This window comes from Dasypus novemcinctus, chromosome Y, assembly GCF_030445035.2.
Source record: "Dasypus novemcinctus isolate mDasNov1 chromosome Y, mDasNov1.1.hap2, whole genome shotgun sequence".
Lineage (NCBI taxonomy): Eukaryota > Metazoa > Chordata > Mammalia > Cingulata > Dasypodidae > Dasypus > Dasypus novemcinctus.
The window spans coordinates 9,851,787-9,869,247 of NC_092216.1; the positions used below are offsets into that span (position 1 = coordinate 9,851,787).

The 17,461-nt window shown below is 35.5% G+C and overlaps 1 protein-coding gene across 3 annotated transcripts in view; it reads left to right on the forward strand.

The window, feature by feature from the left end:
• LOC139438387 (U2 small nuclear ribonucleoprotein auxiliary factor 35 kDa subunit-related protein 2-like) overlaps positions 1–14,606 on the forward strand; it is a 45,251-nt gene extending 30,645 nt beyond the window's left edge. For 2 of the 3 annotated variants that reach the window (XM_071213505.1, XM_071213504.1), the window contains exons 7-11: positions 371–489; positions 6,483–6,696; positions 9,343–9,398; positions 10,060–10,169; positions 12,920–13,396. In XM_071213505.1, the coding sequence (XP_071069606.1) occupies positions 371–489; positions 6,483–6,696; positions 9,343–9,398; positions 10,060–10,169; positions 12,920–13,374 (954 nt within the window). In that variant the 3' untranslated portion in view covers positions 13,375–13,396. Of the gene's footprint in view, positions 1–370; positions 490–6,482; positions 6,697–9,342; positions 9,399–10,059; positions 10,170–12,919 lie in introns of all 3 variants that reach the window. The other variant, XM_071213506.1, reaches the window with a different exon arrangement.
• Positions 14,607–17,461: the final 2,855 nt, after the last annotated feature.

Sequence of the window (17,461 nt, forward strand, 5' to 3'; positions counted from 1 at the left end):
ACCCCCAAATGAACTATTTAACTTGATTCAGATTAATTTATATTTCATTCAGTGGCTGACCCTAATAAGTCCTTATAGGATTTTCAGAATGAATGGACAGAAGAGATCTTTGTGACTGCTCTTGGTAGCAGTAGTGATGCCTGATAATGGAAAATGTCTGGATACCAAGATAGAAATAGAGCTCACTTATAAGAATAATTGTTTTTATATTGTCTTGATTGTGTTTTTTAACTTAAATGTATAATATATGCTGGTAAATGAATCAATGTTTATTTTTGACAAAAACATTTTATTATTTTAATATATTTTTAAACGTTTAAATTTTCATGGATTTTTGTGCTACCAATTAAGTTGTTGTTATTTTCCACAGTTAGAAAATGATACCTCTTGGCAAAACCCAGAACCACCCATGGATGTAAGAATAATGGAGAAAGATCGAACTAATTGTCCATTCTACAATAAAACAGGAGCATGCAGATTTGGAGAGAGGTAACTAATTTTGTTTTTACCATGTCAGAATTGAGTGAACTAGAACCATGAGGTTTTTAATTTCCGTTTTTGTGAGGCTTTACATTCAACTTGAAATGTTCATGATAATCTGTTGCATTCTTACTGTTTTTTCAGACTCTCAAATGATTGGATTCTTCTTTTCCCCTATCTATGGTGGGCTTAGTCAACTTCTATGAAGGGTGCTTCTCTTGTATTCCACAGTTTTTGAAGACATTTTACTTTCTGTCTTCTTCCTGTTATAGTCTTAGTCCTTGTTGGGAAACTTGGATGGGGAGATTATGTATTTCTGCTACTTCAAGAGACCAGAACAGCCTGACTTTATTTTTTAATTGCCAAACTCTTTGTGCTAAAATAGGCTTTTAAAAAATTTCCTGCCTAAAGGGCTATCTGGTGAAGCACAGAATCAGAGCAAGCTGAAGTACTTTACTTTACCATTTTTAGTCATCATTTTGCTCAGACTCAGGAAAAGACCCCTGGCTTAAAGAACTGACTTTAGCAGGTATAACTTTGCATAACTTACTTACGTTTTCTGTGCCTTAGTTCCCTCATCTGTAAAAATGGAGATTAAAAATAATACCACCCTTAAAAGAGAGCAGTGCAGATGAAATGGGTGAATGCATACCAGGCATGTAGTCAAGTGCCTGGCACCCAGTACTATACACGTTTGCTGTTATATTGCTGTTATTTTTCCTGTTGTTCTCTGAGACATTTCTTCTTGTTCCCATTTTGGATCAGTGTTTTGGAAATGAGATATTTATGTGGAAATTGTGTTGATACACATTCACTTACTATATATTAAAACACATATACCAAGCACTTGTGATTTTTATAATTGGGCTCATTTATAATTGCACTACTCAGTAGGTAAATAATTCAGAATGGTCAAGGAATCCATTTGTGATGAAATCTACGGAAGAAGACATCTAATCATAATCTTTTTTTTTAAGTGAGTTTATTTTTAATTATCTTTTTTCAAAGTTAATGGATCACACGAAACGTTACATTAAAAAACATAGGAGGTTCCCGTATACCCTACTCCCCACCCCCATTGTTTTTTTTTTTTGAAGATCCATTGGTAACAAAAAATGTTACCTTAAAAAATATGAGATAAATGTTCTGTCACACCTAACACTAAATTTTCATTCATACTACTTGAGGTGCTAATTGGCACTAGAAAGAGTATCTTACTTTTTTTTTAATCTTTTTTTCAAATTAATAGATCACACAAAACATTACCTTAAAAAACATAAGAGGTTCCCATATACCCTGTGCCCCCACCCCATCAATTTTTTTAATCATATTTTTTTGAAGATACATAAATCACAAAATATGTTACATTCAAAACATATGAAAGGTTCCCATATACCCCCAGGCCCCACCACCCCACTCCTCCCACATCAACAACCTCTTTCATCGTTATGGCATATTCATTGCATTTGGAGCACTGCTGCACCACATGGATAATAGTTCACATTGTAGTTTACACCCTCCTCCAGTACATTCAGGGGTTATGGCAGGATATATAATGCCCAGCATCTGTCCCTGCAATATCATTGAGGACAACTTCAAGACCCAAAAATGCCCCCACATCACATCTCTTCTTCGCTCTGCCTGCCCTCAGCAACTACTATGGCTGCTTTCTCAACATTAGTGCTACAGTTTCTTCCATTACTAGTCACAAGAGTCCTATAGTAGAATATCATTAAGTCCATTCTAATCTATATTTTATTCCTCCATCCTGTGGAACCTGGAATGGTGATGTCCACTCTACCTCTATATCGAGAGGGGGCTTAGTTTTCACATGGATGATGGATGCAGTTCTCCTGCATGCAGTTGTAGGCCCTCTTGGTTCCCTGGTATGGTTAACCATCTTCACCTCCCTGTTAGCTGACCGGGGTAAGTCCAATGAACCAGAAAGTAGGAGTTGCAACTCTGCTGAGGCTCAGGGCCCAGTTGGCATATGGATAGTCAAGAGATTCACGTCTCCTGAGTATACACCAACCCTAGCGCTAACCACAGGTTCAATAAAAGTGACAGAAGAGGCATGTGTAGAACTGTCACATCTGAGTCCAACTCTGTCACATTCAGGAAAACAAACTCCAAAGAAGGGCCCACTGACATGGCAGTAAACTCCAGAGCCATCTGCTCTGACTATAGAACTTGTGGATCTCTGTAGCCCTCAGGAGAACCAGTACCTAAGGTTGTATCTACTTTGGCTGTCTCTGGAGTCCTGCTGAGCCATGTGTAAAAGCAACCCCTCTGATTACCTCCTGACTCCATTTTTGAAGACTCTTAGCCATATAAATTCATTTGTCTTTGCCCTTTCCCCTTTTTATTCAAGGTTGAAAACAGTTTTTAACACATGATCCTACATGTAGACTGAGATACTCCGCTGGTCTGAGCTGACCCTTTTATTCAAAGTCTCTTTCTAGTTGCATCACCAGTTAGTGATTGGTAGTAATCTTTTTGCACCAGGGAGGCTCATCCCCAGGAGTCATGTCCCACGCTGAGGGGAAGGTAATGCATCTACATTGAGTTTGACTTAGAGAGTGGCCACAGTTGAGCAACATGGAGGCTCTCAGGAAGTAACATTTAGGCACCCTGTAGCTCTAGGCCTAGTTCATATTTCAGGCACACAGGCTCCTAAGCATAGTCATCAGTATCAAAGGCTCATCATTGCACCATCCTTCTTCATTGGTCTTTGCCTTTGCACTTGGGGAATTGTTGCTGTTCCATTGGGGAATGTGACAGAGCTCCCCTGGCTAGGAACTCAGCACTCCCTCAGTTGTCATTTGTAACTGTAACTATGAAAATACCTAACATATATCTGAACATTTTTGTGTACCCTATAGACATGCCCTGGAAAACTCCCTCCCAACCATGTGTCCCTCTTTAATAATAACCCACACTAGTGTTCCTGCCCTGCCATAGTTGAACCTCTCTGTGGTACAAAATTTCTTCAAAAATGAAGCCTAATATGTTGCCAAATTCATTTAATAGGAAAATGAAATATAATGATGGGTTTAAAGATTAGAAATGGAATACATACTAATTTAGAAAAAGTAAAATAAACATAGAGATATTAAAAAATGAAAAATATTATAACCTTTGTTTTTCACGTTTTGCCTTTCTTCACTGTAATTGGTATTGCCCTGTATATACAGTGGCAAGGCAATTTCTTTCATTTCTTCCTCAGTGTCTACATCCTTTCTTTTATTTTTTTTCTAATTTTTAACTTAGCCCACAAAAAAGTTTTAGATCACAGTAATTCACAAACACCATATGGGACTCCCATATATCCAACATGAAACCCTTTTCCTCTTTCCCAGCAATGACTTTTTACATGTTCATGTTATGTTTGCTACAGCTGAAGTACAGATATTGAAAAATAACTATCAAACATGGTTCCATTTTGGTTTACATTATGGTTTATATTTTTAGACTGTACAGTTTTCTCAAGTTTTACTTACCGTATGTTTTACATTGTGGTTTACATTTTAGCCTATATACTTTTATACATTTTTGGTGTAATTTAACATGTCTTATATCCTTCATTGCATGATCTTGTGGAGCATTTCCATTACCCTGCTTCCCAGTTACCCTCCTTCCATCTATTCTGTACCTTTCTCTCCCTCCCCTCAGGGACCACAGTGACAATCAATCACTACTTGAAGGATCAGATTCACAAATACTTGCAGCAGTGCTGAGGGCTTGTCATACTAGACTGCCCTACCTCGTTGGGAGCTACCAATTCTCTCAAGAGACACAATTCTCTCTGAGAGCATCACATCTCAGGATGTGGGTATACTTTCACACTCATTTTATGGGTCTCCACCCAATGATACAACACACTATGACAAAATGAGTTCTCACACACTCGCTAGAAGCCTGCCCCTATGCCAGATGTCCCCCCTTAAGGACCTTAACAGATAATCCTTCCTTATTATATTTTCTAAAGAGTTTTCTCAACATTATAGTTTCACCACATATCTGAAAATCTCCTTTGTTCAACTTTTCCCCCCAGCCCTCCCCACAATTCCTTGGGCCATCTGACCCATCCTCCCAACCCTAACCGCCCTCAAACCCGCAAAGCCCACCCAAAGTTACTCCTGTGTCCCCATCTTATCCCTTCCCTGTACAAATACTCACCTCCAGCTTATAGATTTCACCCATGTAGGCGTCAGCTTGCAACCTTCCTCCCCCCCACCAACTTCTTTTAAGCCTATCATCCAGTCTCTAGCTCTCTGAGACAGCTTTAACCATAATCTTAATGTCAGTTTAATTCTAGAAAATAGATGAGTTCTATTAGATAGATGAATAGATGAGTTCATATGTATTTAATGAAAACTGTCTCTTGTGTTTTATTTATAAAATTATCCAAGCCATGCAGTTTTTTCCTTCTTTAAAATTAAGCCCCTCTTATTTCAATTTAAGTTCTCCAACTTTTTTACATTTCCTAAAAACAATATTGAACCTGGTGTGCAAATTAAGGTCGTCTGAAAAGTCTTAAAAGGCTGTATCCAAGTTCTGAATCAACTAAATGAGAATATTTAAGTCTTGGATATCCTTGTATTTGAAATGTCTCCACTGTTTTTAATATCCCCCTAGGATTGAGAGCCACTATGTAGAATATGTAACTCCTTTTATATTTTATACCTGGGATTGTATGTGCCCAGAGTATCTCCAAAAGGATTCACAGGGATTTGGTTAATTGTAAGAGGCACCTCTTGAGGTCCTGGGAACTATCAAAAGGAGAGACATTATTTTCTTTTTTACCTTTTGTTTTCTATAGTGTGTTTAATCTCATCAAAAATGGTTGATGTAAAAATAGCACTCAAAAAAAAAAAGCACAGTGAATTACTTTTGTGAAAGACAACTGAGACTCAATAGAAGTACATATTTGTATAAGTAGTTGAACCAAATTGCATTTAAGATTCACCAGGTAAGCAGACGTGGCTCAACTGATAGAGATCCCCCTACCATCTGGAGAGTCCAGGTTTTGATACCCAGGGCCCACTGCCCATGTGCAGTGCTGCCTCGCTCAAGGAGTGCCGTGCCATGCAGGAGCACCCCTATGTAGGAGTGCCCCATATACAAGGAGAGCCAACCCATGTGAAAAAAAGCACAGCCTGCCCAGGAGTGGCACCGCACACATGGAGAGCTGACGCAGCAAGTTGATGGAACAAAAAGAGACAGTTTTCCAGTGCTGCCTGACAACGAAGCGGACGCAGAAAAACACCCAGCAAATGGACACAGAGCAGACAACAGAGGGGAAGGGGAGAGAAATAAATAAAAATAAAAATCTTTAAAAAAAAAAGATTATCCGCTACATGATTCCTTGTTTATGATATATCTTTAACATGCCCTCTATTTTTAACACTTGTGGTAATCTCATTAGGGATTTCCTTCTGTTATATATAAATAAGTGAAGAGGGTATGTCCTAAACAGCTTCAGGCAAGTACTTATGGAAATAGGGAATGTCTGCTATGATTTCAAAACATTTCCCTGAGAACCATTTCAAGTAAATACTGCCAGTTGTCAGGTTGGTTTATTTATGAACATTACTTAATATTTTCATAAATATATGAAATTTCATCATTAAAACTATAAAAATGTTTAAAAGGATCAGGTATTTTCATTGTTAAAAGTCATGAGATGAGATAAAATTCTGTGAAATTCGTAGTTATGAAATTTAACACCATCTCTTCACATAAATTTACAGGTACAGATTATTCATTATTAAGGTTTATCCTAAGACCATAAAACCAATAAAATTTCCAACTTTAGACTTTAATGAGAAACAATATTTTGATCAATTTTAAAAGTTTCTTAAGTGTTGAAATTTGATGTTTGAGTCTTATAATTAAGTCAAAACAATTAGATTACTTGAGTATTTCAAAGTGAATGGCAAACTTTTTTGTTTGATTTTGAATTATTAAACTATTGAATTTAAGGTTTTCTTCATCTGCAGGTGTTCACGTAAACATAATTTCCCAGCCTCCAGTCCCACCCTTCTTATCAAACACATGTTTACGACATTTGGAATGGAGCAGTGCAGACGGGATGACTATGACCCCGATGCCAGCCTGGAGTACAGTGAGGAGGAAATCTACCAGCAGTTTCTCGAGTTCTATGAGGATGTGCTCCCCGAGTTCAAGAACGTGGGGAAAGTGATTCAGTTCAAGGTGGGCACACGTATGAAGAAGGGGATCGGTTCACTTTGCACTGAAGTCTTAAATGAGAGCACCAAGGTCTATGATATGGCCTGGAGGCTGGCACCCAGGCATTTAGTAAATATTGCTCCTTCCTTTTCCCTTTCCCATCCTCCTTATTACCAATACAGTATAATTACTAGATGAAATCATAAACATCTAATATCCTGATATTTTTTGAGTCCTAGGTTTAGATTGGACAGGATCTCATTTATTCCTTAGTGGTCCAACTTTTTCCAGTGTATAAATTCTTTCTAAAAAGTCCTCTGCAAGTAGTTTTCTAAGCCTTCACTTAGATACTGCAATCCAATGGCAAATGCACTATCTCCTTCCTTGGTAGTGAGTCTGCCATCTAGCTGCAGTGTAACACTAATTGTTTTGTGTCATTTCTTTTGTAGCTACACAGGAACTTAAATCTTCATTCCTTTTTAAAAATGGTTTTTACTAATTGAATACTTTTAATATCAAACATCTCTCTAGAATCATTGTTTGTGATGCTGCATCGTAGGTGAAGGAGTGGTATTCGAATTATATATAACTATTTTAAAATAGTCTTTATAGCAAGGGTAAAGGCAGATGTAATACCTGCTGCTTCCAAGACCCATTAGTTGGATCCTAATGTCATGAAGCTTCCTACTTTGTTGTACTTTGATCAGTTCCTAACCTGAATGACTTTATCATATTAGGGCAGGGAAAATGTCACATAATTTGAAAAGCAATTGGATCCAAGCTGTGAATATTTTCTGCTAGTCTGAAATGACAATGGAGAGTTGGAACAATAAAGAAACGGGGCAGCTGCTAACCTGTGACTTTCATGAGAGTCAAGGCTAATGATTTCAAATTTTCCTTTTCCCCTTGCCTCCTGTTTCTGTTGTGAGTCCTTACTGTCCTTGCAATCTCTCAACACAACTAGTACAGACTCAAGCAGAAGTGTCTAGTATCTTACACACATACACATAGTTCCACGTTAAGAGCACTGGCTAAAGTAGTAGGCAGTGTGGTTTGACTCTTGGTATGTTCCTGGATAGGCAATTTGACATCTAAAAACATTTCCTCACACACAAAGGGATAACATTGGCTTTAGTTAGTTTTTTTCTGTCCTAGAAACCCTAAATTTATACTGCTTCTTAGAAATAGTAACAGAAAAGCTACTTCAAATCTGCAGATTGGTTAGAAATTACAGTTATGTATAATGGACTTCCAACTAACCATGACATAATTTTTGCTTTTGTTTGGAAGTATATCAGCTACATGGTGAATGACTAAGTTTATACTCATCAGACTGGAAGTTATAATTGGACTAAGTTTTTAATAGAAAAAATTTGAACACATTGAATTTATCATGGAAAATTACATGATGTTTCCTTTGGCAGCATTCCATGAGGTCCCTTTCACAGCTCATACTGACTCCCGAAACTTTGTACACTCCTTTTAAGTATGGAGTTATAAATTGCCATTCAGGATTGACTTTGTCCCTTTCTGGGTGCTATAAGAAAAATATTCAGAAACAAATTTATAAAATTTTAGATTTAAGTATAATAAGTAAACTTTACTATGGATGTTTGAAGATCCATTTATACCATTATATAAATACAAATCTGTTGTTTCTTTATTTTTGAAGGCAAATTGTGAAATGTCCAACCTCACAATAATAGGAGCAGCACACATTAAAGTAAAATGTTATTTTAGACCTATCAGGAAAAAAAATCCTAATTTCTGTTAATACCAAGAGTGGGGGACGATAAGTGAGTAACAGTAAAACTATTTTGTGAGCAACCTTTCATTACTTTGGGAAGTTGAAGATGCTGTAACCTCCAAGTCTGCCCTGAGAGTGCTGTTTATGCATACAGGATTCCACAGAGGATACTATTGCAGCACTACAGTGGATTAAACATGGGAAATACCTTAGAAACACATTAGAGGAATGGATAAATAAATTTTATAATTTGATGTGTTCAGCATACGGTAGTTAAAATGGGTTGTTAACTTTTGTTATTAAGTTCTAAAATAAGAGTGTGGATTAAATACTATTTTAAAGTTTAAAACTTAGAGCAATGTTGGTTGTGTAGCATTATATATATGTCTATCCATATATACCAATTTATATTTAAGTGTATATGTATAATATGTTTATTTTATGGAATACGTACATGTATTATATCCTTGTGTATAAATTTATATGTTTGCATCTGTATAGATAAATGTATGAATATGTATATGTATATTTGTGTTTGGAATGCAAAGGATACACCCAACCTCAGGGTAGTACTTCCTATGTGATAGAGAAGAGGATAGAAGAGTTTCAACTGTATATTTAATATTTTACTAAAAATTTCTCAGTCAAAAATCAAAAATATTAGTGTTAAATTTCAGTAGGCTGTACATGAGCTGATTTATCTTATACATAAGAAAAAATTAATCTGGCTCAAAGGATTAGAAATTAGAGACTGCAGAACTGCTGTGTGCTGACATATGCTTTTAATAGACACAATAGTAGAAAGTATCTCTGTTTAGAAATCATTTATTCATAGTATTTTTGGTAATGTTATTGTGGACAAACTGCATTTAATGATGAAATGGTTTTAGTTTTTTATGATAGAATGCTTCATTTCTCCTTAGGTCAGCTGCAACTTTGAACCTCATCTTAGGGGCAATGTGTATGTTCAATATCAATCGTAAGTATTCTTGACATAAACATACTGATGTTTTTGTCACATTATGGTATTTTGTTTGTTTTGACTTCTTGGATTTTTTAAGAGTATATAGCTTTCCTATGCATGACTTTTTAAAAACTGTAAATATTAAGATCTGATCTAGAAGTATACAAGGGATTTGAAAAGAATACATTCACATTTCATTATTTGTAAAGTTTTATGGCTTTTAATCTTTTGTAATATTGTTAATTATATAAATTTAATAATTAAAATGCAAAGCTGCAAATACTTAACTAGAATAGAGAACATAGAAATAAAAGTAACAGCCTGAAAGTAAAGCCCAAAATAATATTATTGTCCATTTGACCAACTAAGAGAGCAGTTGACATATTCTGCTTGTTTTGCTGTTTCCTCTGCTGCTCCATGGCTAATAGATTAACCATAGTAATAAGAACTGCAATCCTGGCAAAGGAGTAAAAAGCACTAACAATGGAATAACATTTATGTATTTTCAAAGGTCCAATCTAACCTTGAAAGAATTTTCAAACTCTTAAGTCTCCCTAGATAGTGCAAAAAAGTGATATTTCTTAGTCCTACAGTAAACTAACAAAGGGTTAATAATAGGTTTAATCTGCATTTTAGAAAGTGGTTGTAAAGTGCATGCTTGACTTTTGATCTAAAGGGAAAAAGAATGCCAAGCAGCCTTTTCTCTGTTTAATGGACGATGGTATGCAGGACGACAGCTTCAATGTGAATTCTGCCCAGTGACGAGATGGAAAATGGCAATTTGTGGTAAAATACACATGGCGATTTCTCCTAATTGTTCTACTAGATGAAAGGGCATTCTTAGGGGAAAACAATCCTTTAGAGGGATTAAAAAACAATCAAAAAGTCCTAGGTATAGCTTTTGTTTCATGTAGTGGGTGAGCAGAGATTATTACATAAAGAACATTACCTTTTAGGTCTGTGGCAGACACTGTGGATCATACTGCATTGGTGATGGAGGTGGAGTGAGCATTCCAATCTTATGATCTTTAGCCTTAGGCTCTGACTCTACACACAAGAAGCCCAAGAAGTCTCTTTATAAAATGTGTAATTCTCTACAACAGTTTGCAAGGTGCTTTCTCTTCTTTGGTTTTAATAACTTTAGGTATTTTTTTTCTTTCCATCTTTATTCCTAATGACACTTCTGTAATTGTTGCCATCCAAACCATTATTTACCGTGTTTTCCACCTTGCATGAAGTGCATACTTTGGTACATAGAGATTGGTGTAGTTGAAGAATGGCTGAGAGTATATTTGGTCTGATTGACAATCACACAGTGGCATCCCAAATCAATCGTGAGTAGTCTGTCCTACCCATGAGTAGCCAACAGTTTTAAGGCCCATACAGATTTTTTCATTCAGAAGAGCTTAGTCAAACTATTTTTTAATAATCCCAGATGAATCCTTAAAGGAATTTGCTTTTTATTTTAAAACCTCTAATGACAAGTATATAAAATACAAAGCTTTTAGTAATCTTCATAGATGCTGCCATTTTAAAACAATTTAATAAAGAAAAACAAAAAGATTTCAGAATTCATTGCTCAGAAGAAAAACAAACAACTATTGCAGCTTAAGTTTAAAGGCACATGATATAAAAGAAATAGAACTATTTTCTTCATAAAGGTTTGTCAATCCTGGGAATCCAGTGTGATTTCAAGGAGGTGCTTCTGAGTATGATTTTGATTCCCCCAAGGTGGGAAACTATTTCATTTTTTTCTATAATGACAATATTGATATACAATTCACTTATCCCAAAATCTGCCATTTTAAAATTAGCATACAATTAGTGGTTTTAAGTATATTCAGTTATGTAATTATGTCTACTATTTAATTTTAGAATGTCTTCATCACCTTAAAGGAAATACTATACCCAGTAATTGCAGTGAATAATCATTCCCCTCTATTCGTCCCTTCACAACCATTAATCCATTTAATATTCCTATTAATTTGTCTCTTCTGGTATTGTATGAGTATAATCCTAAAATGTTTTTCATATCTGGCTTATTTCACTGAGCAATTGTAGTTAAGATTCATCCATGTTTTATCATATGCTAGTACTTAATTCCTTTTTATAGTTGAATACTATTCCATTCTTTGGATATACCGTATTTTATTTTTCTATTCATTGGTTAATGGATATTTGGTTTGTTTCCATCTTTGGCTATTAAGTATAATCCTACTGTGAACATTCTTGCACAAATTTTTACATGGATATTTTTGTTGGGTGCATGCTTTGGAGTGGATTGCAGGGTCATACAATAGTTTTATGTTTAATTTTGTGACATACTGCCTAACTGATTTCTAAAGCAACTGCACCATTTTATTTCTATTTATTTCTACCAGCAGCTGTATACCAGCTTCTTCATTCCTTTGCCAATTATTTTTCTTTTTTAAAAAGATAACTATCCTAGTGAGTATTTTCCTAATGGCCAATAATATTGAACATCTTTTCATGTGCTTTTCAGGCATTTTTTATTTTTATTCAAAAAATGTTTATCCATTGCAATATCCATTACTCATTTTTAATTGGGTTATCTTAGTATTGAATTTTGAATTCTTTATATATTATAGATACAAATCCCTTATCATGATCTGTACATGATCTGTAAGTACCTTCATTATGTGAGTTATCACTTCACTTTCTAGATGATATGCTTTGAAGCATGTTTTTTTTTAAATTTTTATGACGCCAGTTTATATATTTTTTCACTTGTGCTTTGTGTGCCACATTTAAGATACCATCACTAATTCAATTTAACAAAGATTTATTTATATTACTAAGAGTTTCATAGTTTCTTCCATTTAGGTCTATGATCTATTTTGAGTTAGTTTTTAAATATAGTGTGAATAGGGAAGTTTTCTTAACTGTTTACATACTTTTGGAAATTTACTGCTTTAAAATATTTTTTAAATTCCCCAAATCTCAAAGTGTTTCAGATAGATTTCTCTCTTGATGAGAATCTTTCATATTAAATCACTTGGTAAATTTAAAACTTTAGACCTGTATTTATCATCATCATCTTAAAGTATTAGCAAAAGTACAGAATCCCTCACCTATAATCAGACCTCTCTTTTACCAGTAGTTCTGTACCTCCATCAATGGACCCTCAAAGCATGCTACCATAGGGCCTTTTTGAACTGATTTTTCAGTGTTGTTAAGATCTAAATTTTGCAATAAGTGATATAGAAATGAAAATATGTTCCCTATTTTTGTTCATTTCTCTGAACCATAATATTCTTTGGGGTATATTGGATATTGGTTAATTAAACTTCTGATTTGTTACAACTCAAGAGTGCCATTTATTAATTACAGCATTTGAGTATTTTTGAAATTCTGAGAAACAAAACTGAAAAATAAATTTATGAAGGCCCTTTTAAAATAATATACATTAAAATAGTTTAAACACATTCAAACATCAGAGATGTACCTTCTTCAAAAAGGATAAATCTGTTTTCAGAATACATAGTTATAACAATTTCATTACTATTCCATTACAGGTTTATTTGAAATACAACAATGTCCAAGAGGAAAACACTGCAACTTTCTTCATGTATTCAGAAATCCCAACAATGAATTTTGGAAAGCTAATAGAGACATATACCTGTCTCCAGATCGGATTAGCTCCCAATTTAGTAAGAATTCAGATAGGAGAGATAGGGTGGGCCACCATGACAAATACTATGGTAGGTCAAGGAGAAGAAGTCCTAGTTTGGATCATTCCTACAGAAGAAATGGGGGGTCTGAGAGGAAAAGGAAAAGCAGTTACCGGGGTAAGAAATCTCAGAAACACACATCAAAAAGTTATAGTTCACGAAATAGAGAAAGAAAAAGGGAAAGGAAGCAAAGCCAGAGCTGCAGGAGCCGGAGCCATAGTTCTTCTAGATCTAGGAGCCATGGCAGGAGGAAATCAGGTAGTAGAGAGAGAAATGTTCAGAGTCCCAAATCCAAATAAATCTATTTTGTTCTTAAATAAATGTGTATCTTATTATGGCTGCTTAATACCTGTATAACTCGTATTTATTAGTAAAACTGGCTGAATCACATACTAGAATTCTTTTTAGAAATACTTTTTGATAATCAGAGATTTAGGATAAAAAAATTCTAAATGTTTACATCCGCTCTACCTCTATATCAAGAGGGGTCTTAGATTCCACATGGATGATGGATATGCTTGCAGTTGTAGGCACTCTTGGCTCCCTGGTGTGGTGGTTGACCTTCACCTCCCTGTTCCATCCCAGGGTCCACAGGATGGAGGAATAGAGTATGGATTAGAATGCACTTACTGATATTCTACTATGGAACTATTGTGTTTAGTGATGGAAGAAATTGTACATTGATGTGGAAAAAGTGGCCACAGTAGCTGCTGAGGTAGGGAGAAGGAAGAGGAAATATGATGTGGTACATTTTCAGGACTTGGAATTGTCCTGGGTGGTACTGCAGGGACAGATGCTGGACATTGTATGTCCTGCCATGGCACACTGGGTGGACTGGGGGAGAGTGTAAACTACAGTGTAAACCACTATCCATGTGGTGCAGCGGTGCTCAGAAATGTATTCACCAAATGCAATGAATGTGCCACAATGATGAAAGAGGTTGTTGATGTGGGAGGAGTGGGGTGAGGGAGGTGAGGGGTACATGGAAACCTCTTATATTTTTTGAATGTAACATTTTAAAAAATAGAAAAAAATTCTAAATGATATAAAATTTACTTGCATTCCTCACCCTTAAAGATTACCAGTGAACCCTGAGGCATTGCTTTAGTATTTTTCTTTTCCCATTGGTGTCTGCACTTTTATTTACAAAGTTAAGATTATGTATTGTTGAATTGAATATCAAACAGTATTTATTTCATCTAAGCCCTTTTTACATGGTTTTTATGTGCTTTATTGTCTAGTAATGTTCTATTTACTGATATACATAGGATCATGAATTTCAGAGTATATGGCATTTGATGACTTGAGAAATAAAGTTGTACAACATGAAAAGTTAACAAAAATAAGTAGAAAAAGTAAGAAATTCCATCAAGGATATGAGAATCCTTAATCTGTAAAAAAAAAAAAAAAAAAAAAAAGCTATGTGACCCAGATATATTTCATTTCAATTTTAGGTTCTAACTGCCTGATTCACCTTAAAAATTATTGAACCTAAAAAAAGAAAAAATGTATTAAACATGTCTGTAGTTAACCTTCTGCCTTGACTGATTCCGAATAATGGTCACTGTGTTCAGTTTCTTTTTCCCAGTACTTCTCAAAATACAACACAGATGCTGTGTTAATACTACAGGTTCCTTTTTTAATAGATGTAACAACTTAATCTGATGATAGTTCTTTTCTTCCTTAAATATGAGTTGGTAGTTTAACAATCATTTTTACATATGTTTTTATTTTTATTTCCATACTATTAGGCAGCATAATCCCTGTAAATACACAGTGAGTGTGGTAGCACCTACAGTTCATAGGGAAAAACAACTGGGGAGTAAGGAAGTTCTCTTTGAAAATGTAGAATAATCTGAGTTATTCATTCAGAAGAGAAGAGCCAAAACCGCATTAGTTCTCATGTTATGAGACTGATCACATGATCAGATACTGGTCAACATCACAGCAGAGTCTAGCACATAACAAGTGAAATTGTAAACTATGGGTAATTAAATAAATTCACAGGTATACCTTTTTTTTGCTCTTTGTTACACTTGAAGGTAATGCTTTTTTTAATCAAAGGTTGTGACAATCCTGAAGCAACTCTATGGGTCACAAGTTTCTGACAGCATATGTTCATTTTGTGATTGTCATGTTTGGTATTGTCATAGTATTGCAGACTTATTATTTTATTATTTGTTTTGGTGATCTGAGACAAGTGGTCTTTGACATTACTATTGTAATTGTTTTTGAAATCTCATTGAACTGTGCCCATATACAACAGTAAACTTAAATGATAAATGTATATGTTTTCTGACTGCTCCTAGAACCCAGTTGTTCTTCCATCTCTTCAGGCCTCCCGTTTCCCTAAGACCCACAATATTGAAATTAGGCCAATTAATAACCCTATAATGGCCTCTAAGTGTTCCAGAAAGAGGAAGAGTCACATGCCTCTCACTTTGAATCAAAAGCTGAAGATGGTTAAGCTTAGTAAGGAAAGCATGCTAAAAGCCAAGATAAGCTGAAAGCTAGGCATCTTATGCTACTCAGCCAAATTGTGAACGCAAAGGAAAAGTTCTTGAGGGAAATTAGAAATATTACTCCAGTGAACACACGAGAGATCATCTGAAACAGACTTATTGCTGATATATGGAGAGTTTTAGTGGTCTGACTATAAGACCAAACCAGCCACAACATTCACTTAATCTAAATCCAGAGCAAAGCCCTAATTCTCTTCAATTCTCTGAAGGTAGAGAGGGATAAGGAAGATGTTTAGGTGAACTGTGAAGGTAACAGAGGTTGGTTCATAAGGCTTATAGAAGCCATATCCATATTATGAAAGTTGAAATTGAAGTAACATGCTGATGTTAAAGGTACAGCAAGTTATCTGTAAGATCTTGCTTAGATAACTGATCAAAGTGGCTATACTAAGCAACAGATTTTCAGTGTAGATGGAACAGCCTTTTATTTGAAGAAGATGGAATTTCTATCTAGGACAATTACAGCTGGCGAGACAATTACATGACTTCAAAACTTTAAAGGACAGGCTGACTCTTGCTAGGGGCTTATGCAGCTGTGACTTCTAGTTGAAAGTCAATGCTAATTTACCAATCTGAAAATTCTAAGGCCTTAATAATTATGGAAAATCTATGCCTGTGCACTATACATGGAACAACACAGATCTGACAGCATATCTGTTTACAACATGGTTTTCTGAGTATTTCAAGTCCACTGTTGAGACCTACTGCTCAGAAAGAAAAAAAAATCCTTTGAAATATGACTGCTTATTGACAATGCACATGATCATCCCGGAGCTCTGATACAGATGTATGAGATTGATGATGTTCATACCACAACATCCATTCTTGAACCCATGGATCAAGAAGTAACTTCAGGAGTTATTCTTTAAGAAATTCAGGAGTTAGGAAGAAGTTGATTCCAATACTTTATATTTTGGGAGTTCAAGACTTCAGTAGGAGAAATAACTGCAGGTGTGGGAGAAATAGCAAGAGAACTACAATTAGAATTGGAAACTGAAAATGTGACTACATTGCTACAAGCTCATATTTGCTTCTTAGGGATGAACAAAGAAAGTAGTCTCTCTCAAGATAGAATCTACTGGTGAGGATGTTGTGAACATTGTTGAAATGACAGCAAAGGATTTAGAATATTACATCAACTTAGTTGATTTATTAGCCAAAGGGTGCTGATACAAAGTAGAATTCTGTTGGCTTTTATAAAGGTTATTTGGGGTAGAAGCTTATAGTTACCAGATGCTAAAGAGTCCAACTCAAGGTCCCATAAGAAACCCAAAATCTCTTGTCATATGTTGATGCAAGATGGCAGGTGATGTCTGTGAGGGTTGAGCCTCCTGTTTCTTAAGGTTCTGTGGTCCCAGCTTCTAATCTCAGCTGTCGGCTGGGATCTCTTTTCTCTTCCCAGTGCTCATCTCTTTCTGGGCTGAGCTGCTCTGCTTTCTGCACAAAGCCAGCTGTAGACTATCAGGTGAATGCCTTGGGCCTCCCTGGGGTTCCAGTGTCAAAAACTCAACTCTCTTATGTTCTCTGTGTGATTACTTCCCTGTCTTTGGGCATTTGTTTATATAGCTCACAACTGTAGGCTAACTGTAGGCGGGGATTTAAACCAAATCACCCTAATGACGTGGTCAAGAAAAAAGCCCTAATCTTGATTTAATAAAGTAAAAGTGAAACCTCTGAGGCTAATACAATCTAATATGCCCAGAGGAACAGACCAGTTTACAAACATAATCCAGTACCTCTTTTTGTAATTCATAGATAATACCAAAATGTCACAGTTGATAAATCAGTGGCAGGGTTTGGAGTGTGAACTCTAATTTTGAAAAGAGTTCTACTGTGGGTAAAATGCTGTTAAAGAGCATCATAT